Below are 23234 nucleotides of genomic sequence, written 5' to 3' on the forward strand. Positions count from 1 at the left end.
AGTGCTTTAAAAAAATCAAGGATCTAAAAAAATGGAAAGATACAGGGTGTTCATGGATTGGAAAACTCAGTATTGTTAAGATGTAAAATCTCCCTAATTTGACTCATAGATTCAGTGTAATTCCAATCAAAGTCCTAACAAGCTTTTTTGTAGCTATCCACAAGCTCTTCTATAATTAACATGGAAAGGCAAACACCAGAACAGCCAAAACAATTCTTTGGAACAAAGGTGCAGCACTCCCACCAGCCTACTTTGACTTCCTATAAAAGCCAGAAAGCAGGACACTGGTGAGAGATTAGACACAAAAATCAATGGGACGGAAAAGAGAGCCTAGAGATAGACCCATAGAAACACTGCCTCTTGAAAAAAAATTTTCTTTTCATAAAGACACAAAAGCAATTCAATGGAGAAAGGATAATCTTTCCAACAAATGGTGCTGGAACACCTGTACATCCATACACATAAAAAATGAACCTCAACACACACCCCATACCCTATACAAAAATTAACTAAAAATGGATCACAGACTTAAACGTGAAAGCTAAAACTTTACAAATTCCAGAGAAAAAAACTTTTTAATTTGTGCACTTTTGTTTGGGCAATGAAATTTTAGATATGACACCAAAAGCAAAACCCATTTAAAAAAATTAAAATTCAGAAAATAAACTTTATCAAAATTAAAACATTTTGCTCTGTGAAAGTTGGTGTCAGGGAAATGAAAACACAAACCAGAGACTGGGAGCAAATATTTGCAAATCACTTCTCTTATAAAGGATTTAAATCTAGAATAACAAAGAATTCTTAAAAATCCATGACAACAGATGGCCAAAAAGCACATGAAAAGATGCTCAACATCACTAATTACTAGAGAATAGAAATCAAAACTGCAATGAGGTATCACCTCCCACCAGTCACAGAATGGCCATCATCAAAAAATCTACAAACAATAAATGCTGGAGAGGGTGTGGAGAAAAGGGAACCTTCCTGCACTGTTGGTGGGAATGTAAATCGATACAGCCACTGTGGAGAACACTATGGAGGTTCCTTAAAAAACTAAAAACAGGGGCTTCCCTGGTGGCGCAGTGGTTGGGAGTCCGCCTGCCGATGCAGGGGAGGCGGGTTCGTGCCCCGGTCTGGGAGGGTCCCGCGTGCCGCGGAGCGGCTGGGCCCGTGGGCCGTGGCCGCTGGACCTGTGCGTCCGGAGCCTGTGCTCCACAGTGGGAGAGGCCACAACAGTGAGAGGCCCACCCCCCCCCCCAAAAAAAAACAAAAAACTAAAAACAGAACTACCATATGTCCCAGTAATCCCACTACTGGGCATATACCCTGAGAAAACCATAATTCAAAAAGAGTCATGTACCCCAGTGTTCACCGCGGCTCTATTTACAATAGCCAGGACATGGAAGCAACCTAAGTGTCCATTGACAGATGAATAGATAAAGAAGATGTGGCACATATATACAATGGAATATTACTCAGCCATAAAAAGAAACGAGATTGAGTTATTTGTAGTGAGGTGGATGGACCTAGAGTCTGTCATACAGAGTGAAGTAAGTCAGAAAGAGAAAAAGAAATACCGTATGCTAACACATATATATGGAATCTAAAAAAAATGGTTCTGAATAACCTAGGGGCAGGACAGGAATAAAGACGCAGACAGAGAACGGACTTGAGGACAAACTGGGCTAATGGGAAGCTGGGATGAAGTGAGGGAGTGGCACTGACATATATACACGACCATATGTAAAATGGATGGCTAGTGGGAAGCTGCTCCATAGCACAGGGAGATCAGCTCGATGTTTTGTGATGACCTAGATGGGTGGGTGGGATAGGGAGGGTGGGAGGGAGGCTCAAGAGGGAGGGGATATGGGGATATATGTAAACATATAGCTGATTCACTTTGTTATTCAGCAGAAACTAACACAACATTGTAAAGCAATTATACTTCAATAAAGATATTAAAAAAAGAATAAGAAAGCACGATTTTGTAGCCCCAAATCCCGAAGAGCCGTATGTGATATCTTAATGTCATGCCCATCAAACTCGGTAACTTTGGCTCCTGCCCTCTCAAGACAAAATAAATAAGTTAAAGAATAAAAAAAAATTTTTTTACAATGATGTGGTACATATATACAATGGAATATTACTCAGCCATAAAAAAGAACAAACTAATGCCATTTGCAGCAACATGGATGGACCCAGAGATTGTCATACTCAGTGAAGTAAGAAAGACAAATATCGTATGATATTGCTTCTATGTGGAATCTAAAAAAATGGTATTAATGAACTTATCTACAAAACAGAGACAGAGTCACAGATGTAGAAAAAAAACTTAAGGTACCAGGGGATGGAAGGAAGGATAAACTGGGAGATTGGGATTGACATACGCACACTAGTAAATATAAAATAGATAACTAATAAGAACCTACTGCACAGGGAACTCTACTTAACACTCCGTAGTGGCCTATATGGGAAAAGAATCTAAAAAAGAATGGAGGGACTTCCCTGGGGGTCCAGTGGTTAAGACTTCACCTTCTAATGCAGGGGGTGCGGGTTCAATCCCCGGTTGGGGAACTAAGATCCCACATGCCTAGGGCCAAAAAAAGAAAAACCAAAACATAAAACAGAAGCAATATTGTAACAAATTCAACAGACTTAAAAAAAAATGGTCCACATCAAAAAAGAAAAAATCTTAAAAAAAAATTAAATTAAAAAGAGTAGATATATGTATAACTGATTCACTTCGCTGTACACCTGAAACTAACACAACATTGTAAATCAACTATATGCCAATAAAAAATTGTTTTAAATATTAAAATTAAAAAAAAATCAATGACAAGAAAACAGATACTTCACCAAAGATATAGAAAGAATAAAACACATATAGAAATATGCTCAATAACACTAGCTAGCCATTAGGGAAATGTAACTTAAAACCACAGTGAAATATCACCTCACATCTATTAGAATGGCAAAATTTTTAACAACTTGACAATACCAAGAACTGGTCAGGATGAGGAACAGGGACGCTCATTCACTGCAAGTGGGAATGCAAAACTGCAAGGCACTCTGGAAGACAGTCTCTTACAAAGCTAAACATAGAATCGCCATACAATCCAGCAATCATGCTCCTAGGTATTTACCCAACTGATCTGAAAACTCATGTCCACACAAAAACCCACATGTGAATGTTGACAGCATTCATAATCACCCAAAACTGGAAGCATCCAGATATCAAGACTTATTATAAATCAAGATAGCATGAAACTGGCGTAAGGATAGAAACGTAGGCCGACGGAACAGAATAAAGAGCTGTGAAACCAAACTACAGTTATGGACGCCTGATACATGACAAGGTGGCACCGCAGAGCCACAGGGAGAGGTCAATCACTTCAGGGGCACTGGGGCAATTAGGCAACTTGATGAAAAAACTAAAGCTTGACTCCTACTCACACTAAACATAAATATTAATTCTACATGTATTGTGAATCTACATGTGAAAGGTAAATGTGAACAAAGAAAACTATCTTCATGAGCTTTGGATAACAAAAAAGTTCTTAGATTGGAAACAAAAAACACCAGTAATAAAAGAAAAAATTTATAAACTAAATTAAGTTAAAATTAGAAATAGCTGTTCATCAAAAGGCAGCATTAATTAACAGAATGAAAAGGCAAGACAGGAAAAAAAAAACCCAGCTTGTAAACAAATACTGAACAACAGTTAATGCTGTGCATACTGAAGTATTTAGAGGGAAGCATGCTGATGTCTAAAATATATTAAGAAATACAGCAAAAATAAGATGGGGTAAGAGATGCAGAGGGATGGAAAAATGGATAATGTGATAAAGCAAGTACAGTAAAATGTTAAAGGTAAATTCAAGGTGATGAGTATACAGATGTTCACTGCAAAATCCTTTCGATTTTGCCCTGCGTTTGAAAACTGTCATAGCAGAATACTGGAGGTAAGAGAAACACCCCAGGTAAATATGGATTTGGTATCAAGTTTGCTTTAAACGTCAATGTGCATGAATCACTGAATCTTGTTAAGATGAAAAGTCTTGATATAACAGGACTGAGGTGCAGCCTGAAACTCAGCATTTCTAATAAGCTTCCAGAAAATAAATAACTCCTTTCAGTCAATAAGAAAACAGACAGAAAACACCCACAGAAGGTAACAAAATGTCCAAAAAGCATGCTAGCAGGAAATGCAAAGTAAGCCCATACAGAGACACCACCATACCAGAATGGCTCAAATAAAAAGAACAACAGTAATTAAGAGCTGGCAGAGAACATGAGGCAAGTGGACACCCAGACACTGCTGATGGCCATACAAGAGGACGGTGAACGAAAAACAGAAGCAATACAGCAGGATACACATGCGTACACGCCACCAACATAAATTTAAAATGCATTCACACCAGAAACAATACACCGTTTGTAAACACATATAAACAGAACAATATCCATTAAAAACATTTGGGGGGCGTGGAAAAGGAGCTGAAAATTGAGTCTGGGGAAACCAGGAAACAGGGACCTCAGGGACCTCCCACGACCTCCCACCTGAGGACCTCCATCCCTCTCCCCACCAAAAAAATGAAAAAGAAATAAAGAAAAGAAGTGGAAATGAACAAACCAGTAACTCACCCAGGTCTTCTTCGCTTTCGGCTGCTCCTGGGAAATAAACAGCCACTCTAGGATCTGCTCTGTCCCGGGACTCTTGTGCCTCTGCCGGGGTCCTCCAGGGAGAGGCCTCTGCTCAGGGGTCTCCTGACCCAGGAGGAAGCCCTCCCCTTGCAGCTTCCTGATGCCATCGCATGTGCTGACTCGCTCCTGGACAGGTGGGACCTGCAGAGCCAAGAGCAAGCTCACTTTTGCCAGCACTTTTCCTCTGGGCCCCGACCTCGGTCTCCTTTGCTGGTGAACGTGCTCACCCAGGCTGGGCTGGGGGCTCTGCAGATTGTGGTCAGTGCGGCTGGGGGGGCACAAGTGAGAGGAAACGGAAATGGGGAACCCAGCGCACGACCCCAGCCCCCCCCGGCCCAGACTCTGCACAGGCCCCCAGGAACCCCGAAAGTGCGGCAACCACCCAGAGATTTAAACAACTTCGGGCAGACACTCAAGAACATGATGCCAGATGGTAAGGAGGGAACGACCCTGCTGGAGGCGATGTACACGAGAAATAGGCTGTGGATGAAACAGTCTGTTTCAGTAGAGCGTCTTCTCTCAATATCTGGATGTCCGTGAACAGTTCACGTCATCTCTCTCACTGAGTCTTACTTTTGTTGTTAAACATTGAGGGTAGGATGAGATCAGGGGAACAGTGTAGCCTTTTAATCTCCCAATAAAAACAAAAGAGGCCCACCAGAATAGCAAAAGAAGCCCAGAGATGTCCACAGACAGACAAATGGACCCAGGTGACAGGGCTCCTCACAAACCCAGGATCCAGGCAGATGTGACCTAACTGCAGAACTGGGGCGGGGGACCGGGGGCCCCATGCTGCCAATCTCCAAAGTCACCCCCAACAGGAGAGCACCTCCCGAGGGGAATCTGAGCCTCTCAGGTTCAGAGTTGCAGGTGACTAAACAAGACATTCCCAAAGTCGCCGAGTGACCCAACAGTACTGTGGTCACCTAGGAACACGAGGGTCTGAGAAATAGTGGGCAAGCGTCCCTTCTACAAGGACGGGTCTGCACTGCGAGGGAGAGCTGCTGGAAATGGAGCCCAAATTGATGAGCACAAGAAGTGAGAAAAAAAAGATTCAGGCAAAGAGAGGGACAAGAGAAAGGAGATTCTGAGAATGAGAGGGGAAGGAGAGAAAAGGGAAGAGAGAAAGGCACTCGGCAGTCAGGGGGAAGGGTCCAGAGGATGCTCATTCCAGAAGCTATTATAACAACAAAATACAAGGGGTAAAACTGAGAGAAACATGTTAGGATACAAGGCGTGCTGAACTCTAGGAAACACAGGGCTAGAGGCAGAAAAAAGGCTTCCTGACAAGGCTTAGCGTTGAGTCGGGTCAGGTATGTGTGTGTTTGCTTGTATTTCCAAAAGAATCACTGAGAGGATGAACTAGGAACTGTAAAAATGGTTCCCTCCCGGGGAGGGAAGGGACCGAGCAGGAGGGATGGAGCCTTGTCTGAATGACACTGCATACTTTCTACTCTGCATCACGTAAATATTTCACATGATCTAAAAGAGGAGGGAGGGCAATCCCTAACGTTGAAAATAAATGTCAACAAATACATTTATTTATACAATTGGAAACAAAACTACAACAGACAATCATTTTACCAACTGACTTAACATGCGGTATTTAACTGCATTCTTCGGATAAAATGGGCTACAAAGACAGACTGAACCTCATTTAGCACCCTTGTTAAAGGTAACAAATCGTTATTTTAAAACCGTCTTATGTATGCTATAGGACATGACACTTATATCACTCTTTTTAAGAAGCAAGATATCTAGCACATGACAGAAAGTTGCAAGAGTAAAGTTTTTAACCCTCACGCACAGCTGGTGGGAATGTAAAATGGAGCAGCCACTTTGGACCCAGCTTGGCAGCTCCTCAGTGTTAAACCCAGAATTACTGTATTAGCCGGCGATCCCATTCCTAGGTATCCGCTCAACAGAATTAAAAGCTTACATCCCCAGAAACGCTTGCACACAAATGGCTCTAACAGCCTCATTCCTAACAGCCAAATACCCATCAATGGATGAAGGGATAAACCATATGTGATCTATACATACAAAGGCACGTTATTTAGCCATTAGAAAGAATGAAGCACCGAAAAATGCTACTACATGATGAACTTCTGTACTATAGGTACCTGACCATTAGCTTTTTTTTTTTTTTTTTTTTTTTGCAGTACGTGGGCCTCTCACCGTTGTGGCCTCTCCCGCCCCGGAGCACAGGCTCAGCGGCCATGGCTCACGGGCCCAGCCGCTCCACGGCATGCGGGATCCTCCCGGACCGGGGCACGGACCCGTGTCCGCTGAATCAGCAGGTGGACTCCCAACCACTGCGCCACCAGGGGAGCCCTGACGATTAGCTTTTTTTGACTGTAATGCAAGTGCCGGATCGTACTGAAAGCTTCTGATTTCTGAGGCACCACTTCAAAGTCATCCGTCTTAGATAAACGCACTGCCAGCCACACAGCTATAGATAAGGAGCCAGGCCGCCCCACCTGACGCCCCTCCCAGAAAGCCCCGGGTGACCTAGATAACTGCTCACTTGCGGGACCCCGCTCTTCCCTTCCAGTGCCTGAATGCTCAGCCTTATTTTAAATTCACCAATAAATAATGAACCTGCAACCCCCCCTTGACCCCAATAATAAAGGCAGAACCTCAACCCCCCCTGACCCCAGTAAAGGCAGAACCCCAGGTCCGCATTCTCGTCCTCTCCCTCTCTCTGCTGTGTGGCCCCCGGTGAGCCACGTACCCCGCAGGGTCTGTGAGTAATAAACCTTATGTTTTCAGAGTTCCCCGATGGTTGCTGATGAGGCGCCTTGCAGTCACAGTATGAACCACAAGGGCTGGTCCAGCCATGTCGCTGGCTCCAGTCAGGGAAACGTCTGTGAGGCTGCCACAAACAGCACGGGTCCCGGCAAGCCCCGCCCCAGGCGCTCTGCGTCACAGCATCATTCCTGCCAGGCTGAGACCAACACAAAGCTACCTTGAAAACAGTACACTAAATGAAAGAAGCCAGATACACAGGGCCACCTCTGACATGATTCTGTTTATACAAATGTCTAGGATAGGGAAATTCTTGAACACACCAAGTAGATTCAATGGCTGTCAGGGGATAGGGGAAGGAGGGGATGGAGAGTGGCTTGTGGGGCCTCCCTGGTGGCGCAGTGGTTGAGAGTCCGCCTGCCGATGCAGGGGATACGGGTTCGTGCCCCGGTCTGGGAGGATCCCATATGCCGCGGAGCGGCTGGGCCCGTGAGCCATGGCCGCTGGGCCTGCGCGTCCGGAGCCTGTGCTCCGCAACGGGAGAGGCCACAACAGTGAGAGGCCCGCATACCGCAAAAAGAAAAAAAAAAAAAGAGAAAGAGAGTGGCTTGTGAATGGGGACAGGGTTTCTTCTGGAAGTAATAATGATGTTCTGAAACTGGATACGGTGATATTTAGGCAACTCTGTGAATACTAAAAATGACTGAAGGTACACCTTAAAATAAGGGTAAATTTTATGGTATATAAATTATACCTTAATAATGCTTCTATACAAAGAGTAATTTTTTAACTTCAATGATTTTTAATAAATGGAAAGTTTTGCAACAGTCTGCTCATCCAGGTCTACAGCGTTCCCACCGCCTCAGAGAGATTCCTCTGGAGCCGACCCCCAACCACTGCTCCGCTCCTGTGCACAGATCTGCCTGTTCCAGACATTTCACACGACCGGGACCACACTAGCTACTGCGTCTGGCTTCTTCCGCTCAGCACAACACTTTGGAGGTTTATTCTTGCTACAGCACACACCAGCGGTTTGCTCCTTTATGGCTGAATAGTGTTCCATTTCATCTATAGGTTCATCACTTAATCCACATTTAGATTCTTTTTAATTTTGAGCTACTATACAAGTCTTTCTGTGAACATGTCTTCCTTTATCTTTGGTAAATTCCTAGAAGTAAAACTGCTGCACTGTACAGTAAGTTTATATTTAACCTTTTAAAGAAACTGCCAGAACCTTTACGAAGCGACGGCACCACTTTATATCCCCACCAGCAGGTCTGCAGTGGTTCCAAGTTCTCTGCATCCTTGCCAACACTTACCGTCTGCCTTTTTGGTTATAGCCATTGGGTATAAACTGGGACTTCATTATGATATGAATGTTATTCCCCTAGTGACTCATGATGTTAAACATCTTTTCCGGTGCTTACTTGCCATCTATACATCTTCTTTGGTCAAGTGTCTGTTCAAACCCTTTGCCCGTGTTTTAAATTGGGTTATCTGTCTTCTTACTGAGTTGTAAGCATTCTTCATATATTCTGGATATATCCCTGTTAACAGGTACACGACTTGCAAATACTATCTCCCAGACTTTAAATACTTAAAGTCCCGGTCTGGGACTTGTGTTTTCATTTTCTGAATGGTGACTTTGAAGTTCAAAAGTTTTTATCTTGATGTGGCCCAATTTCTATCTCGAAAAGCACAACCTATAAAAGAGCTTTCTAAGAACTTTAGCCTAAGAGAAGGTCATGAATATTTTCCCCTATGATTTCTTCCAGAAATTTTATAGCTTTTGCTCTTAACGTCTATGTTCCATTTTGAGGTAATCTTTTGGTATCGGGTGAGGTAAGAGTCACAGCTCATCTTCTTAGAAAATTTTTACTTGTGATAACATAAAGTACGTAACATAAACTTAGTATCTTAACCATTTTAAAGTGTACAGTTCGTTGGAATTCAGTACCTTCACAGTGCTGTGTAACCATTCCCAGCAGTCACATTCATCTCCAGAACTCTTCATCTTGCAAAACTGAACCTCTATATCCTCTGAGCAGTAACTTCCCATTCTCCTCCTACCACAGCTCCCTGACAACCAGCACGGACCACACTTTCTATGACCTTGACTACTCTAGGAACCGAAACCATGTTCCACAGGGTTAACAGACAGTGCAGTGGTGACTAACAGAAATTCTCGAGCTCGTCTTACAGAGCAGCAGCCAAGGGACAGCTTGTTAACCCCCCCGCCTGAACCCGCCCTCAGTGACCAAGCCTGCCTGAATTACTAACTGTCCCCTATAGGTTACACCTCTGACGTATGGGTCACTATATCAATGGGCACTTAAGCTGTTTTCCAGAAACCCAGAGTCAGCTCTTGTCCAGTTCAAGGCAGCCAAGACCGGTTGGGACCACTGACCCTAAAAACCGGGCCTGCACACGTGTCTGAAGAATGACCGCCTGATGTCAGAGGGCCAAAACCTCCACCCTCAGATCATGCTAAGTGTCTCCATTTTTGAACACGTATCCCACGAAGAAGCACGTACCCCGATATGCCTGCACAGAACACTGATTACCTCCCCTTTTCCCTACTTCCAATCACTTCCCCATACCTAAGACCTCCCTGCTTCTTTATCCCGTGAATATCTCAAGTCCCTCACCTGCGAGGAGACAGATCTGACATTTGTTCTCCCACCTCCTCACTTGGCTGTCTCGTGAATAAACTCTTTCTCTGCTACAAACTGCAGCGTCTCAGCATCTGGCTTGCTGCGTGTTGGGCGAACAAACCTGGTTCTGTAACAGAACCTCACTTAAGTAGAATCTTACAGTATTTGTCCTTTTGTGACTGGCTTATTTCACTGAAAATAATGTCCTCAAGGTTCACCATGTTGTAGCAGGTGTCAGAACTCATTTCTTTTTAAGACTGAATATACACATACACACCCACACCCCATTTTGTTTATCCATTCATCTCTTAGTGAACAACTGGGTTACTTCCACCCAAAAAAGAGTAATTTCAAAAAAATAAATCTTTTAAACTCTGTAATTTGAATTGGAAATATCAACATGAATCATAACTTTTTTCCTTTCCAAAGATCCCTAGGTCTGTCTACTGAAACAGCCCAGAAGTAATGACATTCCAGTATCAACTGTGGTCCCTGAGCACACTCCCTACGAAAAGATACAGGCTCCTGGAGAAAAGGTTGATTCCAGATCTGGGACGGGAAATACTCAAATGAGCGGAGAATATCTTCTTGGGCCCAAGAGCAAGGAGGCTAGGAAGCCAGCTAAGACTAACAGAGTCTTTCCAAAGAGCCTCAGAGCCAAGCTGAAAGGCTCCCTTGGGCTAAGGCTGGGACAACAAAACCCTCTAAAAGAATACTGACTGCAACTGATTGAAACTAACTGTAAACAGTATCAAGATTTACGAGTTTCTTAATCATACTCAAATTAACAAAAAGAAAAAGAATCAAATGAAAAACTCAGTGCTGTCACCAATGGATGTAACTAGAGCATCATCTCCTTAGTGAAAACTGGCAATTAAAGGGGAAGGGTTAAGCATGGATCTGCCATCCCTACACAAGTTGTGTCTCTGGGTAACCAAGCGGCTCTGTTGATGAAGAAATGTTCTTTTTTAGAGAAGGATTCTGTAAATTCTTTCAGAGAATTCCTGCTACAAAAATGGAAAGAATGATAGGGTTAGAAAGTCTCCACTTTGTAGATGCTGTGAAATAACTGGCCGAGGGGAGGGTCATAACTGATGAAACCGTTAGAAAGGCTGACGGGAAACTTCACAACAATACCACCCCGTCACCCCTGACCCCACCCATCTTTGCATCACCTAGAGCGAGTCAACCAGACATACGTGCCCCCTGAGGTGACAAGACAAAACACTATCAAGTATCCTTGCCAAAAACATTAATAAATGAACCTAAAGTCTCTAAAGACAAATTTCAGTTTACCAGAAACACTGGTGACAGGAAACATGTTAAATGTGACAAGGAAACAGAGATAAATCTAAAATGAAGGACATTCTAAAGGACAAATGGCTCAGCATCTTTAAAAAGTCAATAGGGGAAAAAAAAGAAAGAAGGATGGGTTACTCTGGATTAAAAGAGACTTAACGTATGTAACAGTAAGAAGTGTGCACCTCGTTTGGATTTTGATTTGAACTTGCCAACGTTAAAAAGGAAAATGAAATCTGAACGTGGAATAATTCCATGATACCAAGGAATTATTCTGTTAGGTGTAATAGTGGTATTATAATTATATTAGAAAATGTATGTTTTTAATGCCTAGTGATGTACAGATGAAATAACATGAGAACTGAATCTACTTCAAAATACTTCAGAGTATTTTGGAGTAAGGTACCTTTCCTTTATCCTACACCTTAAATTTTTCCTTTGAAGAATTTTTCAAGAACAGTGACCACCACACAAGAAAATAAAGCTTTCAGAAAACAAGACAACATGAACAAGAACCAATTAAAATCAACAAACAACAGAAAGAAAACCTTGTAGCCAACAGACAGTGCAATTGATGGACACTGGTTATAAATCAAATATTATATTCAGGGAGAGAAAGGCAAGCCTTATGACTTGGCAAGGACTTGGACAAATAACTTAGCAAGCACATTTGAAAAAGAACTAGAAAGAATTTATAGGAATGATAAAAACACATCAACTGAAGTCTCTTTAATAGCAGGTTAGGAAGAATTAGTAAACGAAAGGACAAACCGGAAGAAATTATCTAGAAAGTAGTATGGAGAGACAGATGGGCAAGACAGGAGAGCAGTGACACACAGACTGAGAAGCTCTATCATAAGCTGCACTAGAGTCTAAAAGGAAACAACAGAGCAAATTTAAAAATGGGGGGTGGGGCACAGCTTTCCGACAGCAGGCAGGTATCTAATGAACGTAGAAAGAATAATGAAATTAGATAAAACTCATTTGTCAACTAGCATAATAAAAATGCACACAGGGGCTTCCCTGGTGGCGCAGTGGTTGAAAGTTCACCTGCCGATGCAAGGGACATGGGCTCGTGCCCCGGTCCGGAAAGATCCCACATGCCGCGGAGCCGGTGGGCCCGTGAGCCATGGCCGCTGAGCCTGTGCGTCCAGAGCCTGTGATCCACAATGGGAGAGGCCACAACAGTGAGAGGCCTGCGTACCGCAAAACAAACAAACAAACAAACAAAAAAAACAGCACACAAGAATCACCCATGCAGGCTAAATGAGTGGGTGAAAGTTTGAGGACTAAAAGGTATTTATTTCATCTCAGTATCTCCCAACAGATACTGACTTACAAAGGAAAGAGAGAGTGACTACAGGGGAGAGAACACAGACACCACCTTCACCAAATGAGGCAAGTTCACATCAGCAGCCACAAATGTCCCTGATGTGATGCAGGGAAGAATGCAGCACTTCTGAAACGAATCAGGAGGAGGAGCAAACAACCCCAAACTGAGGAATATTCCACAGAACTCCCTGGACTCTGAAAACACCATGTCATGACAAAGAAGACTGAGGAACTGTTCCAGGTTACACGAAAGAGCCAGCACAGCCCATCGCAACACATGATGCAAGTTACTCTTCTCCCATGAAGGACAGTATTTCCAAACTTTCTATAAAGGAACAATTGGCAAAATCGCAATAAGACCTGTAAATGAAATAACAGCATTGTATTGATGTCAATTTCCTGATTCAGTGGTTTTGTAAAAAACTGTTCTTGTTTGTGAGATGTACTGCAGTATTTAGGGGTAAAGGAACATCATGTCTGCAAATTAGTTTCAGTTAAGAAAAAAAAATGTGTATGTACGAGGAGAGAGAAAGAGGAGAGGAGCTGGGAACAGAGAGTGAGAGAGAAAGTGATAAAGCAAGTGCAGTAAAATATTACCATTTGAGGAATCTGGATGAAGGTATAGAAGAACTTTTGTATTATTCCTGTAACTTTTTTAAGATCTAAAATTATGTCAAAATAAAAAGTTAAGTTAAAAAAACTTTACAGCATAAATTATGTGTATAATGCCCAAAAATATTTACAGAAAGAAAAAGAATAAAAATTATCAGTCAAAACAAAGCCAGGAGAGGAGAAAAAAAACAAACAAAAAAAACAGATCAGGTACAGCAAACACAGTATAGAAAAAACACAGTAAGATGGTAGATTTAAACTCAAATATAACAGTAATTACGTTAATCATAACAGACCAAGTGTCTGAGTTAAGTACAAAGATTGACAGACTGATTTTAAAAAATGATGCTATTTAAAAAAGACACATCTAGGGCCTCCCTGGTGGCGCAGTGGTTGAGAGTCCGCCTGCCAATGCAGGGGATACGGGTTCGTGCCCCGGTCTGGGAGGATCCCATATGCCGCGGAGCGGCTGGGCCCGTGAGCCATGGCCGCTGGGCCTGCGCATCCGGAGCCTGTGCTCCGCAACGGGGGAGGCCACAACAGTGAGAGGCCCGCATACCGCAAAAAAAAAAAAAAAAAAAAAAAAAAAAAAAGACACATCTAGGGCTTCCCTGGTGGCGCAGTGGTTGAGAGTCCGCCTGCCGATGCAGGAGACACGAGTTCGTGCCCTGGTCTGGGAAGATCCCACATGCCGCAGAGCGGCTGGGCCTGTGAGCCATGGTCACTGAGCCTGCGCGTCCGGAGCCTGGGCTCCGCAACGGGAGAGGCCACAACAGTGAGAGGCCCGCGTACCACAAAAAATAAAATAAAAAATAAGAATAAAAATTAAAAAGACACATCTAAAAGATAAAGATATAAAAAAGTCAAAAGCTAAAGAAAAATATATGACAAGCAATTAACCAAAAGGAGGCTCCTACAGCTATAAGAATATAAAACAGACTTTAGAACAAAAAAAGGATTCCTGGACATAAGGTGACTCCACAATCATCAAAGCCTCAAGTCACAAGGAGAATGTAGTTTTCAGCTTGTCTGGAAGGGGTGAGCAGCCTGCTCCAAGTCAGCCAAGCGGGTGACAGGCCGCCACGTTACCTGGCCGCCCCCCCAGCCCCTACAGCTGAGTGCTGAGCCAGCTCCAGAGGCCTGACGGCGGCTGGCCACTCCCGGCCCACTGCTGGCAGCACACAGGGGCTCCCTCTGCCCGCAGCCTCCTCCTACCTTGCCTTCGCATGGCTAATTCCACAGGTCCTTTGAGAGCAGCTGCCAAGGTCACTCCCTGGGCTTCCCTCTGCCCCCGCGCGAACCCCGCGGCCACCTGGCCTGCCCGCCGTCCCCTCTCAACCCCCAGGGCTGCCTTCGACCCGTGCACCCTCGGTGCCTAACCGGTACCTGGATATGAACAAGGGTGCGTGAGGGTTGTTAGTTCTGAAACAGTAATTCATGAACACTGCCATATTTTAACAGGAAATTATTGGGGCTTCCTTGGTGGTGCCGTGGTTAAGAATCTGCCTGCCAGTGCAGGGGACACGGGTTCAATCCCTGGTCTGCGAGTATCCCACATGCCGCGGAGCAACTAAGCCCGTGCGCCGAACTACTGAGCCCGCAAGCCACAACTACTGAAGCCCGCGTGCCTAGAGCCCGTGCTCCGCAACAAGAGAAGCCACCGCAGTGAGAAGCCCGAAGCCCGCGCACCTCGACGAAGAGTAGCCCCCGGCTCGCCACAACTGGAGAAAGCCTGCGCACAGCAACGAAGACCCAACGCAGCCAAAAATAAATAAATAAAACAAATAAAAATTTATATATTAAAAAAAACAGGGAATTATCATTTTAACCTTTAATTCGCCAAGAGGGTCAGTCTGGGCACAGCTGAAGACATCTAGCCTGGTATGCACGGGAGCACTGGCCAACCTTCCTCAGAAAGGCCCCGTCAGGCAGAATTCCCTTCTCTCCCACACCCCCTCGCATCAGTCTTGAAGCCCCAACTCACTGCACTGCAAACGATGCTATTACCATGTCATGGTGGTGACCGTGGTGACGGTGTTTGGCGGTGGTCCGTGGGAGGAGAGGCTCTGCCCAAGGCCGGAGAAAAAGGGAAACAAGGTTCCCTGGTTTAAGATAAGTCCACTAGGGCTTCCCCGGTGGCGCAGTGGTTGAGAATCCGCCTGCCAATGCAGGGGACATGGGTTCGAGCCCTGGTCTGGGGAGATCCCACATGCCATGGAGCAACTGGGCCCGTGAGCCACAATTACTGAGCCTGCACGTCTGGAGCCTGTGCTCCGCAGCAACAGAGGCCGCGATAGTGAGAGGCCCGCACACCGTGATGAAGAGTGGCCCCCGCTCGCCACAACTAGAGAAAGCCCTCGCACAGAAACGAAGGCCCAACACAGCCATTAATTAATTAATTAATTAAAAATAAATAAATAAGTCAGCTCCTACAGGAGAGGAGGACACGGAAAATCTTTCCAAGCCCCTAGGAATGGAGACTCCCTGAAGTGAAGCTGTAATGACACATTTAAGGGAGGAAGTGTCAACAGCAGCAAGTAGCCAAACTGAAAAAACAAAACCTGCCTGTAAGTGCCCAGCATCCTCCGAGGAAAGAAACAGAGACTTAGGGGCTCACAGGCCTCAGTGCAACGTCACCACCGAGGACCACCTCCCTCTGCTCTGAATTGACACTCGTCTACAGCCTTCTAATTACTAGGTATCACCCTGGATACCCAGGAGGGGACACCCAGAATATGGGTCGAGGATGTCACCGGCCACGGGAAAGGGACCCCTGTGTTGCACAGTTTTAAAATGTCTTGCATGTGATATCCTTTCCGCTTTCAGCGCATCCCTGAGTGTGGTCATCCACATTCTATCATTCCCCAGGGACTGGGCCACACACACCCACTGCGTCCAGGGCACGGCAAGGGACTTAACTGCTCCTGAGTCCAAGGAGCAGCTGATGAGCGACCCATTGTGGGTAAAACAATAACTACCATTAGGGCCCAGGAGTCTAGCATCTGTCTCTTGAGAAATCCTCAGGCTACCCCCTGAGGCAGTCGAGTACACTGGCCAGGGAAATGGGTGCAGGGCCACCCACCCAGGTCCAAATCCTGGCTCTACACAAACCAGCAGTGTAACCTGGTCCCAAGAAGAGGTACTGATGAACACCTACACCAGATGCAGCACAGAACCCCACGCACCGTGAGCACTGAGCACTCACACTGGGCTGGAATGGTAAGAAATACAGGACTACTTACACAAAATAAACCACTCTAAAAAGTGACAATGGACTAGGCGAAAAGCATAAGCTGGTTGTCAGAAAAGAGGACTCACCTTTCAAACACCCCCAATTCTGTCTAGTCTCTCCGCTTCCACTGCTCCAGGCAACACCTCCTCCGCCTCTCGTCTGCACCCCTGCAGTCGCCCATTCTCCACTGAGCAGCCAGAGGGTCTCTGAAAAGCCCAACCCCCTTTCCTAACACAACAGCTTCCCGGCCTGATCGGGCCTCTGGCCCCTCCATGTCTGTCTGCTCCCCTCCCCTCCCCGCCAACCCGGGCCACACAGGCCTTCCTTCCCTGCTACAAAGGCACGGACCCTCCCCCACCTCGGGGCCTTGGCGATGGCTGCTCCCACCCTGCATGTTCATGCACCTGCTCTTCCCAAGGCTGGCTACTCTGGCAACTCAGACCTGCAAACGTCACCTCCTCCGTGGGACCTTCCCCAAACACCCAAGCTTTCACATCAACCAATGTTAATTCCATGTACAACACAACAACGACGTTTCCTGTTCACTTGTAAGTAGTTTCTCCATCATTTACATGGCAACTGCCTTCCTCCACCAGAGTGCAAACTCCCAAAGCATGGATCCTGTCAGTCTCGTTCACCACCACATGCCTGGACCTGGAAGGGGGCCTGGCACAGAGTGGGTGCTCAGTAAGTACCTGGGGACTGGAAACATGATGAACACTTCAAAGACCAAAGCCTGGGATTTGTATCTATCAGTTCACTCTTCCACCCGAGACGGTACATGCTGTCCTGTTAAGAACTCAGAGCAGGGAGGGCTTCCCTGGTGGCACAGTGGTTGAGAATCTGCCTGCCAATGCAGGGGACAGGGGTTCCAGCCCTGGGCCGGGAAGATCCCACGTGCTGCGGAGCAACTAAGCCCGTGTGCCACAAGTACTGAGCCTGAGCTCTAGAGCCCGCAAGCCACAACTACTGAGCCCACGTGCCACAACTATTGAAGCCCACGCGCCTAGAGCCTGTGCACCACAACGAAGAGTAGCCCCCCTCACCACAACTGGAGAAAGCCCATGTGCAGCAACAAAGACCCAACACAGCCAAAAATAAATTATAAATAAATAAATAAATAAAAGAACGCAGAGCAGGGAGCGTGAGCCCCTGGGTTTGAATTCTGTCTCCTGCTGAGTGATCCTGGCAGACCACCTGCCTCTCTTTGTCACCTTTCCTTATCTTTAAATGATCAGTTTGTATCTGTAAAGTGCTGAGACCCATGGCTAGGAAGAGTAGACACTGTAGAAATGTTAACTAGGATTACTGAAGTTGTAAAGTTTTCTTTATACAAGTCCTCTGCATTGCTCAGGTTTTCAGTTCTTTCACCTGTTTTACTGCCATTGTAAATAGGCTAATTAACCTCATTATAACTTCTAAACAGATACAATTTATAAACAGGAAACGCACTGACTTTTAGACTGATTTTGTACCAAGGAACCTTCCTGGATTCTCCTCAAGCTACCACTCTCCCCGCAACCACGGGGCACACTGACGCAGCCCACGTGGCTGGCTTCCTGCCTCACTCTCCCACTTCTGCAACCGGCCGCTGCTCCCTCTACCCCACTCCTTCGCCTCCTGCCCAGCAAACACCCACACTCACACTCTGCTCTGGAAACATCACAGCGAAACCCACCACTACCATCACCACCAAGTCCGACTTGAACTTCTGTGACGTAACACTACTTGACCTCCCTGGGGCATCTCACATGGCAACCATTTTTGAGGTTTCTTTTTCTTTGACTCTGAAACACAAGTCTCTCCATTTCTCTCATTCCTATGGGGGTGCTCAACCTTCAGCCCCTCCTCCACCATCTTCCCTTGTCCATCCCCGAGCACTGCCCTCAGTGCTCTTCCCAGGGCACATGTGCTCCTTGAGCTAATCTGGCTATACCTACTCAGTGATACCTGTCCAGACCTTTCTCTCGAGACAGATGCCTACCCACCTGCCCACCAGCACCCGCAGGGTCCCACCATATCTAAAGGAAATGTCCACCCAGCCCTCCGTAACAACTCTGACGGTCTTCCCTGACTCAGAGAATGGTACCAATTCCAACCCAGGCCCACAGAGCAGACCTCCAGCAGTTATGCCTGGCTCTTCTAGCTTGCTCACCACCAGCACCCAACTAGCTACCAAGTCCAGTTGCTTCTGAGCCTACCATCTTTCTCCCTAGAGGATAAAATCCAAGTATTTTTTTTTTTTGGCCGTGCCGTGCAGCTTGTGGGATTTTAGTTCCCCGACCAGGGATTGAACCCGGGGCCATGGCAGTGAAAGCACCAAGTCCTAACCACTGGACCACCAGGGAAGTCCCCAAATCCAAGTTTTTAATGTGATCCTCAAAGCCCTCTACGATCCAATCTCTGCCTATGGCTCTGGCCTCATTTCTTTTTTTTTTTTTTTTTTGCTGTACGCGGCCTCTCACTGTTGTGGCCTCTCCCGTTGTGGAGCACAGGCTCCGGACGCACAGGCTCAGCGGCCATGGCTCACGGGCCCAGCCGCTCCGCGGCATATGGGATCCTCCCAGACCGGGGCACGAACCCGTATCCCCTGCATCGGCAGGCGGACTCTCAACCACTGCGCCACCAGGGAGGCCCCTGGCCTCATTTCTTAATACACACTGCACCACCACCGTCACCTACAAAACCATAAACTCTACATTTCAGCAACTGTAAAGCGTTCCAAGGTCACCAACATACTACATCACTTCAAGCCTCTCAAATTTGCACGTTGCTTCCTTTTCCTAGGCTGACCTTCAGTCCCTTGTTCACCTCATTCACCTTTCAAATCTCAGTTTAAGACTCCCTTATTAATCCCTGAAGCATTTCTTGGGGTGTCCTTACTTCCAAAACTGGCCCTGCGCTGTGTGTCTCCACGGCCGGCTCTCGGAGGACCCCTAACGTGCCATTGTGCTCATACACTTTCTTGCCCACAATTCCCACCAGACCGTGGCTCTTCCAAAGCAGGAACGACCTATCTTCGCACCTTTAGCACCTGCCCAAGGGTCCAGCAAACAAAAGACAATAAACAAAACTGTTGAATAACTGAAGGGACAAATGCATAACTTCCCAAATGAGGCCCCAAAATCTTAAGACACGGAAAGGAAAAAACTAAGAAAATATGTGTCGAAGACATTGGCAAATGGATGATGACCTCTCGTTTAACTCAAGGCTCAAGGTACAGAATTGGCAGAAAAGAGACTGAAAGAAGGAGTAAAGTAAGTCTGACGACGAGAAGCACTTCTGGACGACCCAACGTCATCTTAAAGGAGGCGCAGTGGCTTGGAAGCCCCACGCAAGCTCCGACCCTGGAAAAGATGGATGAGCACACGTGGTGTTCAGGGCGCTTTTCAGAAACGAGAGAAAAACCCCCGACTCACCCAGACGGCAGCCGTCCGGACCCTGGCGGCCATCCTCACGGCCAGTTTTGTGCGCCCTGTGGGGGGTGGCAGGACCCGACGGCTGCGAGAGAAGAGAACCGTGAGGGAACCGGTCTCCCCGCCACTCCCACGCCCACGCGGGACCCTCCTGCCCCCCCGAGGACCCGCCCCTCCCTTCCCACGGCCGGGCCTCCTTCCCTCACGCAGCGGCGGGGTTCCCCAGCTCCGCCCCCACCTACACACACGCGATCGGCTCAGGGCAGGCGCGGGGGAGGCCAGACTAGTCTGCACGGTCTCGCCGCCCTGACACAGGAGGGACTGGCGCGCGCGGCCCCCCCAAGCCCTGAACCGGCAGCGGGAAATGCGGGGGAGAACGGCTCCGCAGCCGACCTCCCGGATCTGCAGCCAGAGCCGTCGGTCCTCGCTCTCGACTGTGCGGCGCCCGCTCCGGGTGCTTCGGCGACGGCCCTCGGGCAGACGAAGTCGGCACGCTCCAGCTCAGGTCGCCACGACGGGCAGGGGACGCAAAAAACCAACCAGGGTTCTCCCGGCGGGAGCCGAGCCGACGGCTGCCGCTACGGACGCACAGGAAATGCGTCAGGATGACCCGAGGGCAGGACGAACTACAACTCCCTGAAGCCTCTGCGGGCGTTCCTCCTGCGCGGGGCGGCTCCAGCCGAGGGCCGCCGGGAGGGGGCGCTGCGGCCGCGAAGCGCAGGCCCTTCCCGCCCCACCCCTGGGCGTGGGCGCGCAGACTTTCAGTGATACAGAGGATTAAAATAATTGACAGCAATAGCGCAAAGGCGGGAGGCGTATAAGTTCAGTTAAAAGTGTTCTAAGGTTCCTGCTTTTCCAAATGGTAAAAGTCCTAATTTATACTTTAATAACGCAAAGATTCGTTCCGTTGTATAAGTGACATTTATTTTCCAGGAAAATTAGGAGTGGTATTGTCTTCCTTTGGGGATGGGGGTGGGGGAATCCTTTAAATGTCTGGCTTAATATAAAACAGCTGGAGTCTCATATGTGCTTCTGCGTTCACTCTGTTGCATGTGTTGCTTATGTGGAAGTATCAATATATAAAAAAATCTGGCCTCACATAGGTATGTATCAATAGTTGGAAAAGGACAGGGTATTTTAATATACTTAGATAACTGCATATTCTTTGTAGTAAAAGCTGAACAAGGAATAGGTCAGTTTCAGTGTACGACCTGAAACCAGAGAGGTGAGCTTTTTCTACTCTATTATATTAGAACCCATTGGCCTGTCTTGCACTTTGAATGCATAGTTTTATCAGGCATGATTTTGTAACAACATGCTTTGGTCATTTGGAAAATATTGGTTCACTGACTAATGCAGATCTTCCAAACACTGACACCTCTCCTTATACAACATGAAAGCTCGTATTCATCAATATCATCATTGATCTTAAGTACTGGGAATCTGTGAAGTTCACAGTGGCAGATACAAGATTTCCAAAATTCTGTTTGCACTTGAAAACTCTAGCTTTGTATTGGCAGACAATGCTGGCACTTGTTCCCCTTGTGTGACAGCTTACTTGGTTGGCAGTTGAGAATATGTCTGCCTCACCTTTCAGTCCTACTTTCACGCAAAGTTCAGCTCCCAACTCACATAATCACTCAAGTGCATTTTCTGGAGACAGATATGGAACTTCAGGACGCAGCACAGAATATTTGTTGCATAGATACTCAGAAGATATGGACTCAAGAGTTAAGATTTAATAAAATTAGTTTTCACTGCTCCATCAAGGACATCCAGAAGCGAAATTGGTCCTTTTCTCTTCTTTTTTTAACTGTCAATGTGATGATGAAGAACATAATGACGACTAATAAATGTCTTTGGTGCCACTTCCTGGATGCATGGGGAGTGCCCATAGTGGTACCCCTATGGCTTTTGCACCATCAGAGCAAGTTCAACACAGTAGGCAACATCTTGAGTTTGGAATATCAGTACTCGCTGTAAAATTGTTTCAACTTTTCTGTATGTTTGAAATTTTTCATAATAAAATATTGGAGGAAAATATTGTGGAAGAGACAAATTTTTCAATAAATTGTGCAAGCCAAAAATAAATAAATAAATAAATAAAAATTGTGCAGGAGCAATGAGATAGCTATACAAGAATAGAAAAAACTCCTGTCTCACAATATATTTACAATAAGTTCTAAATAGATTAAATATGGGACTTCCCTGGTGGCGCAGTGGTGAAGAATCCTCCTGCCAACGCAGGGGACATGGGTTCGAGCCCTGGTCCAGGAAGATCCCACACACGGTGGAGCAACTAAGCCCGTGCGCCACAACTACTGAGCCCGTGTGCCACAACTACTGAAGCCTGCGCACCTAGAGCCCGTGCTCCGCAACAAGAGAAGCCACCGCAATGAGAAGGCCGCGCACTGCAACAAAGAATAGCCCCAGCTCCCCGCAGCTAGAGAAAGCCCGCGTGCACCAACAAAGACCCAACACAGCCAAAAATAAAAATAAATAAATTTATTTTTTAAAAATAGATTAAATATTAAACGTGGAAAGGAAGGCTCTACAGGTTTTAGGTTGAAATGTAGAGTTAGCATCCTTTGCCCAATGATTTGTTAACCAATCCCTGTTATCTGCTAAGTTCTCATGTTGTGTTAGTTTTCCGTGCTGCTGTAACAAAACACCACAAACTTGGTGGCTTAAAACCACACACATTTATTATCTTACAGTTCTGAAGGTCGAAGGTACGACACAGGTCTTCCTGGGCTAAAGCAAAGCATTGGCAGGGCTGCATGCCCTTCTGGAGGCTGCTGGGGAAAACCCTCTCCTTGCCTTTTCGAGATTTTAGAGGCCGCGAGCACTTCTTGGCTCAGGCCCCCATCTTCCACCTTCAGAACCAGCAACAGAGGGCTGAGTCCTCCTCGCGCTGCGTCACTCTGGTCTCCTTTTCTGTCTCCCTCTTCCACCTTTAAGGACTCGTGTGATGACATTAGGCCCACACAACAATCCAGGATAATCTTTCTATTTTAAGGTCTGCTGGTTGTTTTTCTTTTTTTGTTTTTTGGCTGCATTGGGTCTTTGTTACTGCACGCGGGCTTTCACTAGTTGTGGCGAGCGGGGTCTACTCTTTGTTGCAGTGCGTGGGCTTCTCATTGCAGTGGCTTCTCTTGCTGCGGAGCACGGGCTCTAGGCACGTGGGCTTCAGTAGTTGTGGCACACGGGCTCAGTAGTTGTGGCGTGCGGGCTCTA

The 23234-nt window shown here is 46.3% G+C and overlaps 1 protein-coding gene across 3 annotated transcripts in view; it reads right to left on the minus strand.

Annotated features, from left to right (window-relative positions):
- The window catches only part of LOC309814721 (zinc finger protein 268-like), a 47484-nt gene extending 26882 nt beyond the window's left edge, over nt 1-20602 (minus strand). For 2 of the 3 annotated variants that reach the window (XM_082640802.1, XM_082640803.1), the window contains exons 1-3: nt 20391-20602; nt 20001-20082; nt 4645-4845 (exon numbers count right to left, since the gene is read on the minus strand). In XM_082640802.1, the coding sequence (XP_082496928.1) occupies nt 4645-4845; nt 20001-20033 (234 nt within the window). In that variant the 5' untranslated portion in view covers nt 20034-20082; nt 20391-20602. The remainder of the gene's footprint in view (nt 1-4644; nt 4846-20000; nt 20083-20390) is intronic. The other variant, XM_082640801.1, reaches the window with a different exon arrangement.
- Nucleotides 20603-23234: the final 2632 nt, after the last annotated feature.

The sequence above is a fragment of the Mesoplodon mirus genome (genome assembly GCF_964341445.2).
Source record: "Mesoplodon mirus genome assembly, chromosome: 13".
NCBI lineage: Eukaryota > Metazoa > Chordata > Mammalia > Artiodactyla > Ziphiidae > Mesoplodon > Mesoplodon mirus.